The following is a 13,356-nucleotide window of genomic DNA, read 5'->3' as shown; positions in this document are numbered from 1 at the left end:
TTAAATAGTAATACAAATAAAAAGCTTAATGCTTCAATGTTGGAGAGTCAATCATTTGACCACGTAATTTTACTAAATGATAGAGTCATTTGTGATTCAATTAAAGTAATTTAATTGTAAATCATATTATATTCTATATCTATCCCAAAATACTCCTAACAACTAAAAGCACAAGCTCGAAGCTTTTCCAAAGGCGGAAAAAGGAAAAAGAAAACAAAACAAAAAAAGCGGTAGAGGCAGACCCCCATTGCACTATATAAAAGTGGCGGGAAAAGGTGACGCGTCAGCTGTATATCACACACTTCATCTTTGTCATCTGGTTGTGCCCTTTAATTTTCAGTGACGCTCTCCCGCCATCTCTAAAGCATACCCGCCTTTCCGATAACATGCACCGCCCCGCATTTTAGCATTGGCCCTTAAAATTCAAATCCCCTTCTCTCGGTCGCCTACGGCGGAACTATCTCCTCCGAACTACCGAAAATAAAAATCGCCCAAGTTGGATTAATTCGAGGCTAGGGTTAGGGTTTTAAGGGATAACCCGATGGGAGGAAGCAAGGAGACGGAGGCTCTCATTAAAACCGTTCAATCAATCGTCGGATTAGAGCATTCCGAGATGGACATAATCAGAGCCCTACACTTGGCCAAAAACGACGCCAACGCTGCCATCAACATAATTTTGGACTCGCCTCTCAATTTAAAGCCCCGAGAGAAACAACCTGAACCCGAGACTCGACATTCGAGCTCCCATACGACGTCGGTTAGTGTGAAGCCGAAGAAAACGGGTAAAGATTGTAAGAATTCTAGTTGTAGTAGTAATGGAAATGTTACTTGTGGTGCAAGTATTGTGGAAGATGAAGAGAATGTTACGGTTGAAAATGACTGGTGGCTTGTGGGCTCCAGCGAAGTACCCGGACTTTCAACGAGTAAAGGGAGGAAAGTGAAGGCCGGGGATGAAGTTTGTTTCACGTTTCCATTAAAGCGTAGCAGCCCGAGTCCGGCTGGGCCAGTGGGGAAAGGTTTTGGGAGAGGAAGGCTAGCGGCAGCGGCTTGTTCAGAGATTGTTAGGTTCTCTACCAAGAACTCTGGGGAGGTAAAAAACTTGATTTGAAATTTTAGTAATCAGTCACTTATTTTTTTTCTACTTACTTTTTATTTATGGAAGCAAAAAATGGCATTTGAATGTAAAAGAAATAATATTTTTGAAATATAAAAATTTAAAATGCATTTGATTGTTTTGGCAGATTGGTAGAATACCCAATGAGTGGGCACGATGTTTGTTGCCTCTTGTGAGGGATAAAAAGGTTAAAGTTGAGGGACAGTGTAAATCAGCTCCGGATGTGTTGGGTATTATGGATACTATTGTTTTATCTTTAAGGTGTGGTTAGTTTGAAAGTTTACTCTTTGTTAGTTTGTTACTAAATCTGGTTTTGATGACTGTAAATCTTTGGTTTGATTCAGTGTGTACATTAATAGTTCCATGTTACATAAGTATCAGCAGACTTCACTCAAGGCAGCCAGCACTTCCACTGAGGAATCTGTTGTTCACCCTCTCCCAAATTTGTTCCGGTTGCTTGGCTTAACCCCCTTTAAGAAGGTAATGGTTTGCTTAAGTTTTGATGTATTGTTTTGGTTGTGGTTACCTTGTCGATATAATTATCATGAAATAAGCAAAATATTGCTCGTGTGTGTATTGTACCATGTTTTTCTCTCAAATATTTCAATGAGCAATGTCTTTATTGTTGTTTTATGATAATTAGGCAGAATTAGCTCCTGGTGATTTGTATACAAAGAAGCGACCCTTGGAAACAAAGGTAGGAAAATAAATAAATAATAGTTATATTTACTATTTCAATAGTAGTGGTTTTTCAGTAGTCGAGTTCCTGAATGATATTATGCAAACAGGATGGTTCTGGTCTTCATACCCCATTGTTACCTACAAACAGGTTTAAGAATCAATCTCAAAGTGGAATTGAGGTTGAAAATGAGGAGTCCATCTCTGATGCTGATCTTGATAATATTGTTGGTGTTGGAGATAACTCTGAGTTAGAGGTATTGCCATTTTTGAAAAGGGTTCATGGTGCATGCCATTACTAATGATAGGTGAAATCACACGGCAATTTTTGTGTTTTAGGAAATGGATCCCCCTGGCATTCTCCAGTGTGAACTTCGTCCTTACCAAAAGCAGGCCCTCCACTGGATGATTCAGGTGGAGAAGGGACATTGCTTGGATGAGGCAGCTACAACCCTTCACCCTTGCTGGGAAGCGTATCGCTTAGCAGATAAGTACGTCATAAGATCTTTATAGCTGATTACTTCCACTTATCGTGTTAATGGATGTTAAAGGGGTACCTTTTTTATAGGAGGGAGCCTGTTGTATACTTGAATGTGTTTACTGGTGATGCTACAATAGAATTCCCAAGCACAAATCAAATGGCTAGAGGAGGAGTATGCCCTTACCATTTTTTCTGTCTACATAATTTAGTTCCCTCCTGTTACATTTTTACTGCATCTTAACTTCCTTTATTTTTGAAGATTCTGGCGGATGCTATGGGGCTTGGGAAGACAATCATGACAATATCCCTCCTAGTAACCTATTCAGAAAGAGGTGGTTTATCAGATAGTCAATCCCCAGATCAGTCTTCTGATCAAGGTGGTGAAGTCAGTAATATTTTTGGCCAATCACCAAATTCCGTGAAAAATGCAACAAAATTCCCTGACTTTGATATGTTGTTGAAGCAAAAGAACAAACATGTAAATGGGGGCAATCTGATCATATGTCCTATGACTCTTCTTGGCCAATGGAAGGTTTGCTTTTTCAGTTTTGATGTATATTCACTTTATGATTTTTACCTTGTAGTAACATCTGGATTTTTTGCTTATAGTAACATCTCATATTTTGAATTCAGCAGTTCTGTTAATATTTATGGAGTATCTGCTTAATTCTTCACTTTTCTGTTATTGAGTTTGGCTCTAAACATTTGGGTATTGTCAGGCAGAGATTGAAACTCATGTGCAACCAGGGTCTTTGTCTTTATATGTTCATTATGGACAAAGTAGGCCAAAGGATGCAAAACTTCTTGCGCAGAATGATGTTGTAATTACTACATATGGAGTTCTAGCTTCAGAATTTTCAGCAGAGGTGGTTGAAGAATTTTACTTTTATTATTATTGAAATTGCTTCATATTTTACACATAAGTAAAAAGTGACTTGTCGTTTGTTTTTTAGAATTCTGAAGATAATGGAGGACTATACTCAGTTCAGTGGTTCAGGGTTGTTCTTGATGAAGCACATACCATAAAGTCCTCTAAAAGTCAAATTTCCATGGCTGCCACTGCTTTAGTTGCTGATCGTCGCTGGTGTCTCACTGGCACTCCAATCCAGGTGATAGCATTTTAGAAAAATATGTAAAGTCATCCTTTGGTTTTAAATATTTCTTGAATGGGTATAGCAAGTTTTTGTTATTTAGGTTTCCTTTTATCCCACTTTTTTTCATGTATGGAAGTAAAAGGAGAAAATTTCTGAGTATGTATTGATTTTTCTTACATTTTCCTCTCTTGTTATATTGGCTGAGCAACTGCCTCACCCATTCTAGTAAATAGTACATGTTGGAGAGGAATAGAATGTGGAGAGAGAGAGAGAAGGCGATGGGGAGAGAAAATAACAGCACAGAGGGAAAGGGTAGGAAGAGAAGAACTAGACAAAGAAAAAGAATAAAGCTAGGAAGAAGAGGAAACAAGAGAGTACAGTATTCCAAAAGCTGAATGAAAATTAAAAACTAAAGTGTTTGTATCTTAGAGCCCATAAAACAATAATCTAAATAGGAAATTGCCAATATAACCCTTATTGTAAAATGAAATCCTGATAAAGCTCTAATTCTCTAAATAATGATCCTACATTAAGGATCCTTGGCCCGTTTCCTTATAGTGAGTGAGTGGTTTCCATTTGCTTAATATACCTTGGGTATAAATATTGAGTGATGTGTGACATGTAATACTTATGAAACGTCTATACCTATTGGTACAAATATTGAGTGCTTTCCATTTCCGTCATGCATTGTTGTCAAGAATCTATACTCATCAAAATTTGAACGAATTTCTATCTAATGATTATGGAATCTTTGATTGATGCAGTCTATTGATTTCTTTCAGATATAGAGATGAATTTCAGCCTTAACTACTTAATCATATGCTAAGTTCTAAAATTTGTATGTGTTTATTGTTTTGTGCTTGAAGCAGAGAGAATTGATTTCTTCAGATTTAGAGATGAAGTTTTGGTCTTAACTACATAATCATATGCTAAGTGTTAAAATTCACATTTATTGTTTTGTGCTTGAAGCAGAGCTTTCTTTGCTTTGTGGTAATTGTTTCTCAAGCTATTTGTTGTAGTTATGATGCTGGAGAAGTAGATTTCTGTTATATATTGGAAAATGTGAAGGGTAATACTATTTGCTTGTCCCTATCAGTATATGTTTTCTTCATGCTGACTCAAAAATTTTTCATTACACATATATTGGTTCATAGAGCTTTATGCTTTGTGATATTTAAATTAATTTTATATGCATCCTAACTAGAAAATTTTATTGTCACAGAACAAGCTGGAGGATTTATACAGTCTTCTCCGGTTTTTGAGGGTGGAACCTTGGGGAAACTGGCCCTGGTAAGTTTTTCGTAACTTGTTTGTTGGAAAATGTAGGATATGATCTTAAGTATCTCCTTTATAGTTGGACTGAAACAGTAAAATTGAATATGATTGTTATTACATTACCTTTATAATTCACATTTATTTCTCTTTGGTTCTAAGACAGAGCAACTTTTTAACTGTATGTATTCATGTTGAACATTAACATTACCTGTGCAATACATGAAACGCTTCTCTAGTATGCTTCTATATATCTGTTAATATGGCAAATGCATTTTTAGGCTATTTTAAAGCTGATTCTTTGAATTTTCTGTGCCAAAAAAGGTTCTCTGAATTTTGTATATCTCACAGTATTTAGCTAACTAGCTATGGTTTAGGTGGAACAAACTCATTCAAAAACCATTCGAGGAGGGTGATGAGAGAGGGCTAAAGTTGGTTCAGTCAATCTTAAAGCCAATCATGTTAAGGCGAACAAAGTGTAGCACAGATAGAGATGGCAAGTGAGTATACTGGCTAAGTATACTTAGTTGTCTCATTTGGGCTTTTTATAGATTATGCCCCTAAATTTTTGTTTGTTATAGGCCAATTCTAGTTCTCCCTCCAGCTGATGTTCAGGTGATTTACTGTGAGCTCACTGAAGCTGAAAAAGACTTTTATGAAGCCCTATTTAAAAGATCAAAGGTATAATTTTATTTATCTATTGGTTTCATTTACATTTCATGATGCCTTTATAGTTTATAACTTTTATGTGTTGGTGGGTATCTGTTCAGGTGAAGTTTGATCAATTTGTTGAGCAAGGACGTGTTCTTCATAATTATGCTTCTATTTTGGAGTTACTTCTACGTTTACGTCAATGTTGTGATCATCCATTCCTTGTGATGAGGTCTGCTGCTTACCTTTATTCCCTCCCATTCTGGTTTTTATTAGTGTGATTGTGATGATGATAATGATGATGATGGCTGTCTATTCTAACTAGCCAGTCTAAAGCTTATAAAGAATCTCCATTGCTCAAATTAAGTTTATTGACAGGACTAGTTTGGAAGATCTATACTCAAAAAATTTTGTCTCCTGAATTTTTAAGGAGTTTGACAGCCCTTTTCTTTGCTGATATCCAGCTGTAACTTATTATATGGATTTGGTTGCTGAGTTGATTTGACTTTGTGGTCATCCTTACTATTATCATTGTCTTTGATATTTTTGTCATTATTTAGGCAATACCTTAAGGATTGTGGTTTCTTGGATTATTTATTTTACAACCTAAAAGTCAATAGCTAAAACAGATGCAAAATGCAACTGTTTCTTCATTCTTATGAGTAACATTAATTGTATCTTTTATAAGATAAGCAAACATTGTCTTTGAATGGTGATGGGTAATTTTGATGTGTCTAGCCGGGGAGATACACAAGATTACTCAGATCTGAATAAGCTAGCTAAACGATTCCTTAGAGGTGGCCAGAATACCCTGGAAGGGGAAGCCAAAGATTTGCCTTCGAGGGCATTTGTTCAAGAGGTGGTTGAAGAGCTGCGCAAGGGGGAACAAGGAGAGTGTCCAATATGTCTTGAAGCTTTTGAAGATGCTGTACTGACTCCATGTGCTCACCGCTTATGCCGTGAGTGCCTCTTGGCAAGTTGGCGAAATCCAAATTCTGGTTTATGTCCTGTTTGTAGGTATCTTGAACAGCTTTTTTTTAAACTTTTGTTTGGACTTTTATGGCCTCAGATTAAGTTTAAGATGAATCTATGAAATTTTTATTCTTGGAGAGTTATTTTTTTTTACCATACAGAAAAACTGTTGCTAGGCAAGATCTTATTACAGCCCCAACTGAGAGTCGGTTCCAGATTGATGTTGAGAAAAATTGGGTGGAGTCAACTAAGGTTGTTGTTTTGTTGAAAGAACTTGAAAATCTTCGTTTGTCAGGCTCTAAGAGCATCTTGTTCAGCCAGTGGACTGCATTTTTGGACCTCTTGCAGATTCCTCTTACTCGGTAATTGTTTCCAACTGATGTAACATTTGTAGGTAATATCCGGTTGAAGCTCATCAATTGTCTCAAATTGGTATTTCTTTCATAAAAGCAGAATTATGCATTGTCTATATTTTTACGATTTGGAGGAGCGCTTAAACAATTCATTTATCAAAATTGACAAACCTGAAGTCAAAATCTCATTGAACTTGGTTTTATTACTGATCGAGTGATGTAAGTGCACATATAACAGAATTTGAATAGTCTGAATCTTGTTCAAGTTGATTTGATGCAAACAATGTTTAACTAGGTCAAAGATGGCACATTGGCATGGCATGCTTTTGTCAGCTCCTTTCTTCCTCACCTCCCTACTCTGTTGCTATGCCCTAGCAAGCGTTTTGACCTTGTTCATCATGAATAGACAATGATTTAGTTGTCTTTCTTGTAACTATTCTACTCATCTTTCACTTATGTTGCTCATATTAGTATAATTCTTATTAATGTCCAGGAGTAACATTCCCTTTCTTCGACTGGATGGGACTTTGAATCAACAGCAGCGTGAAAAAGTAATAAAACAATTTTCAGAAGATAGCAACATCAAGGTTGGTGACAAAATTTTCCTGGATGAAGTTTGATTTACTAGTTCTTTAGATAGCTTGACTTTTATCTTTAGCTTCATTGTTGGATCAGGTGTTGTTGATGTCATTGAAGGCTGGTGGGGTTGGAATTAACCTAACTGCAGCTTCCAATGCCTTTGTCTTGGTATGTAGAACACATAAGTATTGTACTCTGCTTCTTATTAAATAAGTGCAATCATTTTTGGTGCTTTTCATTTTGTGATATTTGATGAAGAGTCACATCTAGTTTTGGTATCATTCAGCAAATTTTAAGCATAGTAATAAGAAATGATATAGCTGACTTATTTTCTCTGTGTTGTGCTTGGGTAATTGCTTATTGATGATTGACAAGTAAGGATTCACTTTTATGCAGGATCCATGGTGGAATCCAGCTGTAGAGGAACAAGCTGTCATGCGCATCCATCGCATTGGGCAGACTAAAAGAGTAGCAATCAAAAGGTTCATTGTCAAGGTATAAATTTGTCCATTTGAAAGAAGCTATATACGCTAGAACCTTGTTCAACTGCATTGAAATTGCCATTTGTGTGCTGCCCTGTTTTTTGTGCCTTAGGTGCTTGACAGGTTAAACTTACAATTCAGCTGAAACTTTGAATTTAAATCATCATGCCATGTCACAAACATTGAATATTGGAACCTAGCATTTGCATTGTTCTCACATTTTTTCTTTTGCTTCGATTCTGCTTTTCTTTGACGGATGTGATGGCAGGGAACAGTGGAGGAAAGAATGGAAGCAGTGCAAGCACGCAAGCAAAGGATGATATCCGGTGCCTTAACTGATCAAGAAGTACGAACAGCCCGTATTGAGGAACTGAAAATGCTTTTCACTTAAAAACCATTTAAGAAGATGCAGATCTTTGTTTCACTTCTCTTGTATGGATATACCCATAGCTTTTATAATTCTTGAAATCAAGTATTTTGGGACCTCGCAATCTTGGATGGCACTGGGGAAGCAGGTGGACTTTGGAGCATAATGATTCAACGTGATTAAAGTTTTTAGCCAAGATTGAGGGCTGATCACAGCTTAAGCCATAGAGATGCTAACCATGTGTTGGTCAGGGTTACTAATTTTTTTATAATCTGGGCGTTAAAATTTAGGGATTAATGACCTATCCATGGGCCAGTAGGTGCTTTGTATATAGCAGAACGCAACCTCTGGCATGTAAAAGATGAAACCAGTACGTTTTAAGTTCAGGTTCATTATAATGTTGATTCAATGTAGCCACTAGTGTATTATTATTACTTTCTGATCATCGATTGCATCAATGTTTCTTAGCTGTTCTTTACGTCCCATTTGCAAGTGAGAAAATCATAGTTTATACATATTTGAATTTTGGATCATCAATTTGAAGAGCTGTTTAGCTGTTTTAATTCTTAACAGAAACTTAAACTGGCATTTTCAACAGAAAGCGCAAGTAAACCCTTTGGGATTCTACATAAATCAAGGCAAGAAGAAACATTATTTACCAAATTTTCATTACTGACCTGTTGCTTATTAGAATTCCTGGTCATGGGAGTCCTTTGATACTCTACCATGAACAACCATCTTTTCTTGGGTCCTGGAAAACTTCTTCAGCGTTCAGCGCAAAAATCTTTTCTTAGTCATGCAAAGTGGGTCTAGGGTTTCATATCCCAAGCCCAACTCTGTCCAAAACTGGACCTTGATGGAGCCCAATTTGCCAAAATGCGCAAAAGCCCCATCCATAGACGCCAAAATGAACCTTTTTTTCTTTTGGGTAATTTTCCCTTCACTTTTGGAAAGCAAAACAAGAACAAAGAAAGGTACGAGGGGTGCCAAGATCAGCATAGCGGTTAAGTTTGGTGGAGATGAGTGTAGAGAAGGAATCCTCCACTTCGCATCGTCGTTTATCCTGCTCCAAATGCTTCGACGCTCTTTGGTTCTGCTATTGTAACGCCCTCCTCTGCTTTCCTTAATTGTGGAATCTTGAATTTCGATTTTCCGTCCAATTTATTTATTTATTTATTTATTTGTAGATGTTCCTTTTTTTAAAAATCTGATTTATTAAAATCCTCTGGGCAGCTCCGGTTCATCAAATGCAGCAATATTATAGGCTGGGAGTGCTTGACAATTGTTCTGGAAAATGGAATGCTCTTTGGGATTGTTTGTCTTTGAAAACCAAGCCCTCTTCTCAACTCCAGGTAGCTTTCCTTTTCTCTCTCTTGTTATTTTTTTTATAATTATTTCCTTTTTATTTGAATTTCTTTGCAACCTTTCTCCTTTGCTTTAAGACGCAGTGGAAATAGGAGTTAATTACTTCATGATGGAAAAGATTAAAGAAACAATTGTTCTAATATGCCTCTACAAGAATCAAAATTGCAAAGATATTAAGAAAGAAAAATGAAGGCTTAATCTGGTCAGCGATCCATTATTTTCATATTGTTTGGTAATGAATGCCATTTCAACTGATTAGATGCTTGAATGCAAAAAATTCTTATGAAGTTTAGTTCTGATTGCACTTTTTCGAAATCTCAGCAGCTTAGAAGTTTGCTCATTAAGGTTGAAGGTTGAATTTTATTCTGGAAACTAGTTGCTTTATGCTTGAATTGTGCTACATTAGCTAAAAGTAATTAGAAATGTTTCAGAATTTATTCGACCAATTCACATTAGGAATAAGAAGTAAAAGTACTTGGTGTAAGATCCTAACTCCTGGATACTTAGAAATTGTAAATAATGCCGTAGAACACAGATGTATCGCGAAAAAGATATAGATATGTCAGGTGTCAACTGATAACTTAGAGCTACGCTTCATATGCTGCAAATTTATCTCTTCAATAATGAATAAAGTTTTGAAATGTTTAGCAAGGTTAAAAGGATTTAACCTTATCCTTAGTGACAATCAAAACCTTCTGCTTAAAGTATAAAGTGGAAAACGAAAGATGAATAATGATTAAATGGCTAAGCTGGGTATGACGGAGGAAGTTGTAAGAGTGGAGAGGATCATCATGACATCTAAGTTAAAAAGGTGATTGTGTTCTTTTAGATGCTGTAGTGGTTCAAATAATTTGGGTACACAGGATGTAAGGAGTGTGGAAATTCTAATAATAATGGTAAGAGTAAAAATAAATAAATACTCCCCCTGTCACATTTTGCTTGCCCCTATTTGACTTTCTCGAAGTATAATAAAAAAACTTCAATTTTAGTGTAATTTATGTTAAGAGTTTAAATGTTTGTTTATAAAATTGATGTAACATGATTTTTAATGCCAAAATGTAAAAAAAAAAAAAAGGAGTATCATAAAAGAATAGTTTTATAATATAAAAAAGTAAGAGAATTAAGTGTTTAAAGAAGGAAAGTACACAATTTTGGGATATTCAACAAAGGAAAGATGAGTGAAGAAATTGGGACAGAGGTAGTACAATTATTTTCTAGATGAAGAGGTAAGACACCAATATCGTGCCTTTTTAAGTGGAAAACCCGAAGCCCCTTGATACATGTGACGGTGAAGAAAGTTAGTGATATGGCAAAAAGAAGTCCTGAGGCCTAAGCTTGCCTGTTTATGTATAATACTATATGATAGTGTTTATACTAAAGAATTTATTTCCTGGGGGAATAAGAAAATTTAGCATTTTTATTTTGAATGCTTAATATGATAACATTTGTGTGAATGGAACGGCTGACTCAAGGTGCTGTGGACAGGCTTAGTGCCTGCTTAAGTATTTGGTTTTTCCACCTAGAGAAAACTTCAAATTACACTTTTGCATTTTTCCTTCTGCTCTGCTCAAAAGTAACGAACTGGACCTGCTGAATACAGGAAATTCTGGAAACTCGTGAGAGAGCCGAGTCTCACATCTGGACTTTTCGGACACCTGAAGAAGCACGGTCTCACTGGAAGCAGCAATTTGGACATTTAGATGATATGGATTGACAAATGTGGAATGTTTTACAGCTTTCTTTTGAATGCTGTTAGCAGTATCATATCTCCAATTTTGTATAACAGATCTGAAATAAACTGAAACAAAGCTTGCCCTTCGCAGCTGAGTTGTTCTTTTCTTTTCCCCTTAAGCTTCTATTGTCACCGGAGTTAAGAATATATGACTTTTTTTGGCAAGAATGAGGAATATATGAATGTACGCTATGGATACTACAATTTTATCCAATTTTAGTATTTTTACTGACTAAATTGAAAATGATCGCAAACTTCTCCCTAAAAGCCCGCTAGAGGTCGAAATGTACAGCCCAATCTTAATATAAATGGTACACTTATTGAATAAAATTCCAAAGGGCCTTGTAGACATACAAAAAATCAGAAGCCCAAAAGAAACAATCAACATTAAATATCCCAACAAACCCAAAACAAGAACAACAAATGCTAGCTCTTAGTCAAACAAATGTCAAGAATTTACATTTTTAATTTAAAAGACATATTTATTAATGGGAAGAAAATCTTTGTTTATAAACTCAAGATTCACCTTATTTGCCCTAACTCTTAGAGACGTTCACTAGCTGGTTTGGGTGTATGGGTAGAGCAATATTTTCTCAGAGATGTTCACTAATTGGTTTATGGGTAAAAGAATCCTTACACCGGTCATCTTTAACTATTAGAGATATTCACTAGCTCTTTACCCTTGGTCCAGGTTTATAGGCAGAGGGATCCTTACAAAGGGTCTATGGGTAAAGCAATCCTCACACGGGTCTATGGGTTTTCTTTGCCCTTAGTCTGGTCTTCCTAGGTACTGGTGGAGGGATCCTAACACTTCTTTTTACCCCCGGTTGGGTCTCCCTGGGTATGGTTAGAGGGATCCTTACGCTTCTGTTTACCCTTGATCTCCGTCTTTAACCTTGGTCCCCGGGTATATGGGGAGAGGAATCCTTACACTTCCTTAGACTTCTCTTTAACCCTAGTCTCCGAGTCTATGGATAGAGGGATTCTTACACTGGTTCCGCGTTAGTGAATTTGAGTCAGTTTTAATATTATTTATTATGAGTTCATATTTTTAATTTAAAAAATATATCTATATATTAAAAAAATATTTTTATTTATAAATTTAAAATTTATTTAATCTCTTATTAATATAAGATTCGTAATACAAGTATTCACTTTTCACAACCATAATTGTTACTTTTTTATAAGAATTTGTAATTCTTTTAATATTTACATATAGAAGACAAAGAGTTACACATTAAAATTTTAAAACCAACTTTTATAGACTATATTTTATATATGGTTCTAATTATATTTTTTGATGCATATGATATTGAGTTATGTAATGAAAGGTAATTTTCTCCAACTTGATAAATCTTATCTCACTTGTGATGTAATTGTACGATAATTATGTGACAGTGAAGCATTATAACTTCAATGTTAAAAATTCATGTATCTCAAGGAGTAAAATTGATTTGAAAAAAAATTGTAGTCAAATTTATCATTACAAATAAAATTTAAAGTTTTTTGAGCTTATCGTTTTCATTATATGCTCATGTAAAATCATAACTTGTCAAAGTTGATTCAAATTTTTAGTATCTTCGCTGTACAATATCATAATTTTAATTATTCATAGCGAAAATTTTACACGTGGTTTTAGTTTTGTGGTCATTACAACTGTAACAAATTATTTCTTAAAAACTCAAAACAAATTCCTAAATATAATTAACGCGACCAATAATAAATATATTTCCAATATTTAGTTAATATATTTGGAAATGATATCTCATAATTACAATAAAAAAAATCTATAATAATCATAAAAGTTTGCTTAATAAATGTGATTTTATTTTTAATTTCATAAATCAAAAGATCCCCTTTCCATTAATTAGTAAAAAAATAAATTATATTTTGACAATTTAATTTTGTCATTCTTTCTTATAAAACCCTACAAATTAATAAATAAAAAAAATTCTAAATGGGTATTATTGGAATATAAGAAAAACGGCTCCTCCAAATATAAATATGTACAAAAATATTACGTTCACTCCCATCTTCTCTGCTGTATTGTCCAGGCTTCACAAAGATCTATTTTCTGGCGCTTACTGTTCACTCCAACGTTGGCTTTTCAAGCCTCTTTAGCCTTCTTTCTTACAGTGAAATCCTTTGCAATATCATATCTTTTACGTTCTTTTTTTCCCTCCTTGTTTCTTCAGGTTTTGCATTGAAAAGTGTTC

The 13,356-nt window shown here is 35.2% G+C and overlaps 2 protein-coding genes across 4 annotated transcripts; both read left to right on the top strand.

Moving 5' to 3' along the window:
- Positions 1-267: 267 nt before the first annotated feature.
- RAD5 (DNA/RNA helicase protein) lies at positions 268-8,521 on the top strand. 3 transcript variants are annotated; one of them, XM_021422675.2, is made up of 20 exons: positions 274-1,090; positions 1,242-1,375; positions 1,459-1,594; positions 1,758-1,811; positions 1,903-2,049; positions 2,132-2,283; positions 2,361-2,445; positions 2,533-2,805; positions 2,993-3,139; positions 3,227-3,382; positions 4,590-4,657; positions 5,017-5,139; positions 5,221-5,320; positions 5,410-5,522; positions 6,029-6,307; positions 6,424-6,624; positions 7,109-7,202; positions 7,291-7,362; positions 7,591-7,689; positions 7,945-8,521. In XM_021422675.2, exons 1-20 carry the CDS (start codon positions 542-544, stop codon positions 8,065-8,067), a joined length of 3,105 nt encoding a protein of 1,034 aa, XP_021278350.1. In that variant the 5' UTR covers positions 274-541; the 3' UTR covers positions 8,068-8,521. The 3 variants fall into 3 exon arrangements, 2 of the variants coding, with proteins under 2 accessions (XP_021278351.1, XP_021278350.1); XR_002444846.1 differs by lacking the exon at positions 7,945-8,521 and having other exon boundaries at positions 271-1,090; positions 7,274-7,362; positions 7,591-7,667; XM_021422676.1 differs by lacking the exons at positions 7,109-7,202; positions 7,291-7,362; positions 7,591-7,689; positions 7,945-8,521 and having other exon boundaries at positions 268-1,090; positions 6,029-6,303; positions 6,424-6,556.
- Positions 8,522-8,980: 459 nt separating this feature from the next.
- Positions 8,981-11,308, top strand: LOC110412633 (uncharacterized). The gene is made up of 3 exons (XM_021423224.2): positions 8,981-9,144; positions 9,277-9,395; positions 11,009-11,308. The coding sequence occupies exons 1-3, from the start codon at positions 9,063-9,065 to the stop codon at positions 11,120-11,122; spliced, it is 315 nt and encodes a 104-aa protein (XP_021278899.1). The 5' UTR covers positions 8,981-9,062; the 3' UTR covers positions 11,123-11,308.
- Positions 11,309-13,356: the final 2,048 nt, after the last annotated feature.

This window comes from Theobroma umbraticum, unplaced genomic scaffold, assembly GCF_002168275.2.
Source record: "Theobroma umbraticum cultivar Fairchild unplaced genomic scaffold, ASM216827v3 scaffold_95.0, whole genome shotgun sequence".
NCBI classification, from domain to species: domain Eukaryota; kingdom Viridiplantae; phylum Streptophyta; class Magnoliopsida; order Malvales; family Malvaceae; genus Theobroma; species Theobroma umbraticum.
Note: the sequence above shows the minus strand (reverse complement) of the source record. Positions and strands in the feature narration are given on the sequence as shown.

Bases quoted from the DNA above. Each gene is read 5' to 3' on its own strand.
- RAD5 (XM_021422675.2), top strand. From the start codon at position 542: ATGGGAGGAAGCAAGGAGACGGAGGCTCTCATTAAAACCGTTCAATCA. The intron at 1,091-1,241 runs GTAAAAAACTTG...TTGTTTTGGCAG, and splicing joins CTACCAAGAACTCTGGGGAG to ATTGGTAGAATACCCAATGA. The intron at 5,140-5,220 runs GTGAGTATACTG...TGTTTGTTATAG, and splicing joins AGCACAGATAGAGATGGCAA to GCCAATTCTAGTTCTCCCTC.
- LOC110412633 (XM_021423224.2), top strand. From the start codon at position 9,063: ATGAGTGTAGAGAAGGAATCCTCCACTTCGCATCGTCGTTTATCCTGC. The intron at 9,145-9,276 runs GTAACGCCCTCC...TCCTCTGGGCAG, and splicing joins CGCTCTTTGGTTCTGCTATT to CTCCGGTTCATCAAATGCAG. The intron at 9,396-11,008 runs GTAGCTTTCCTT...TGCTGAATACAG, and splicing joins AGCCCTCTTCTCAACTCCAG to GAAATTCTGGAAACTCGTGA.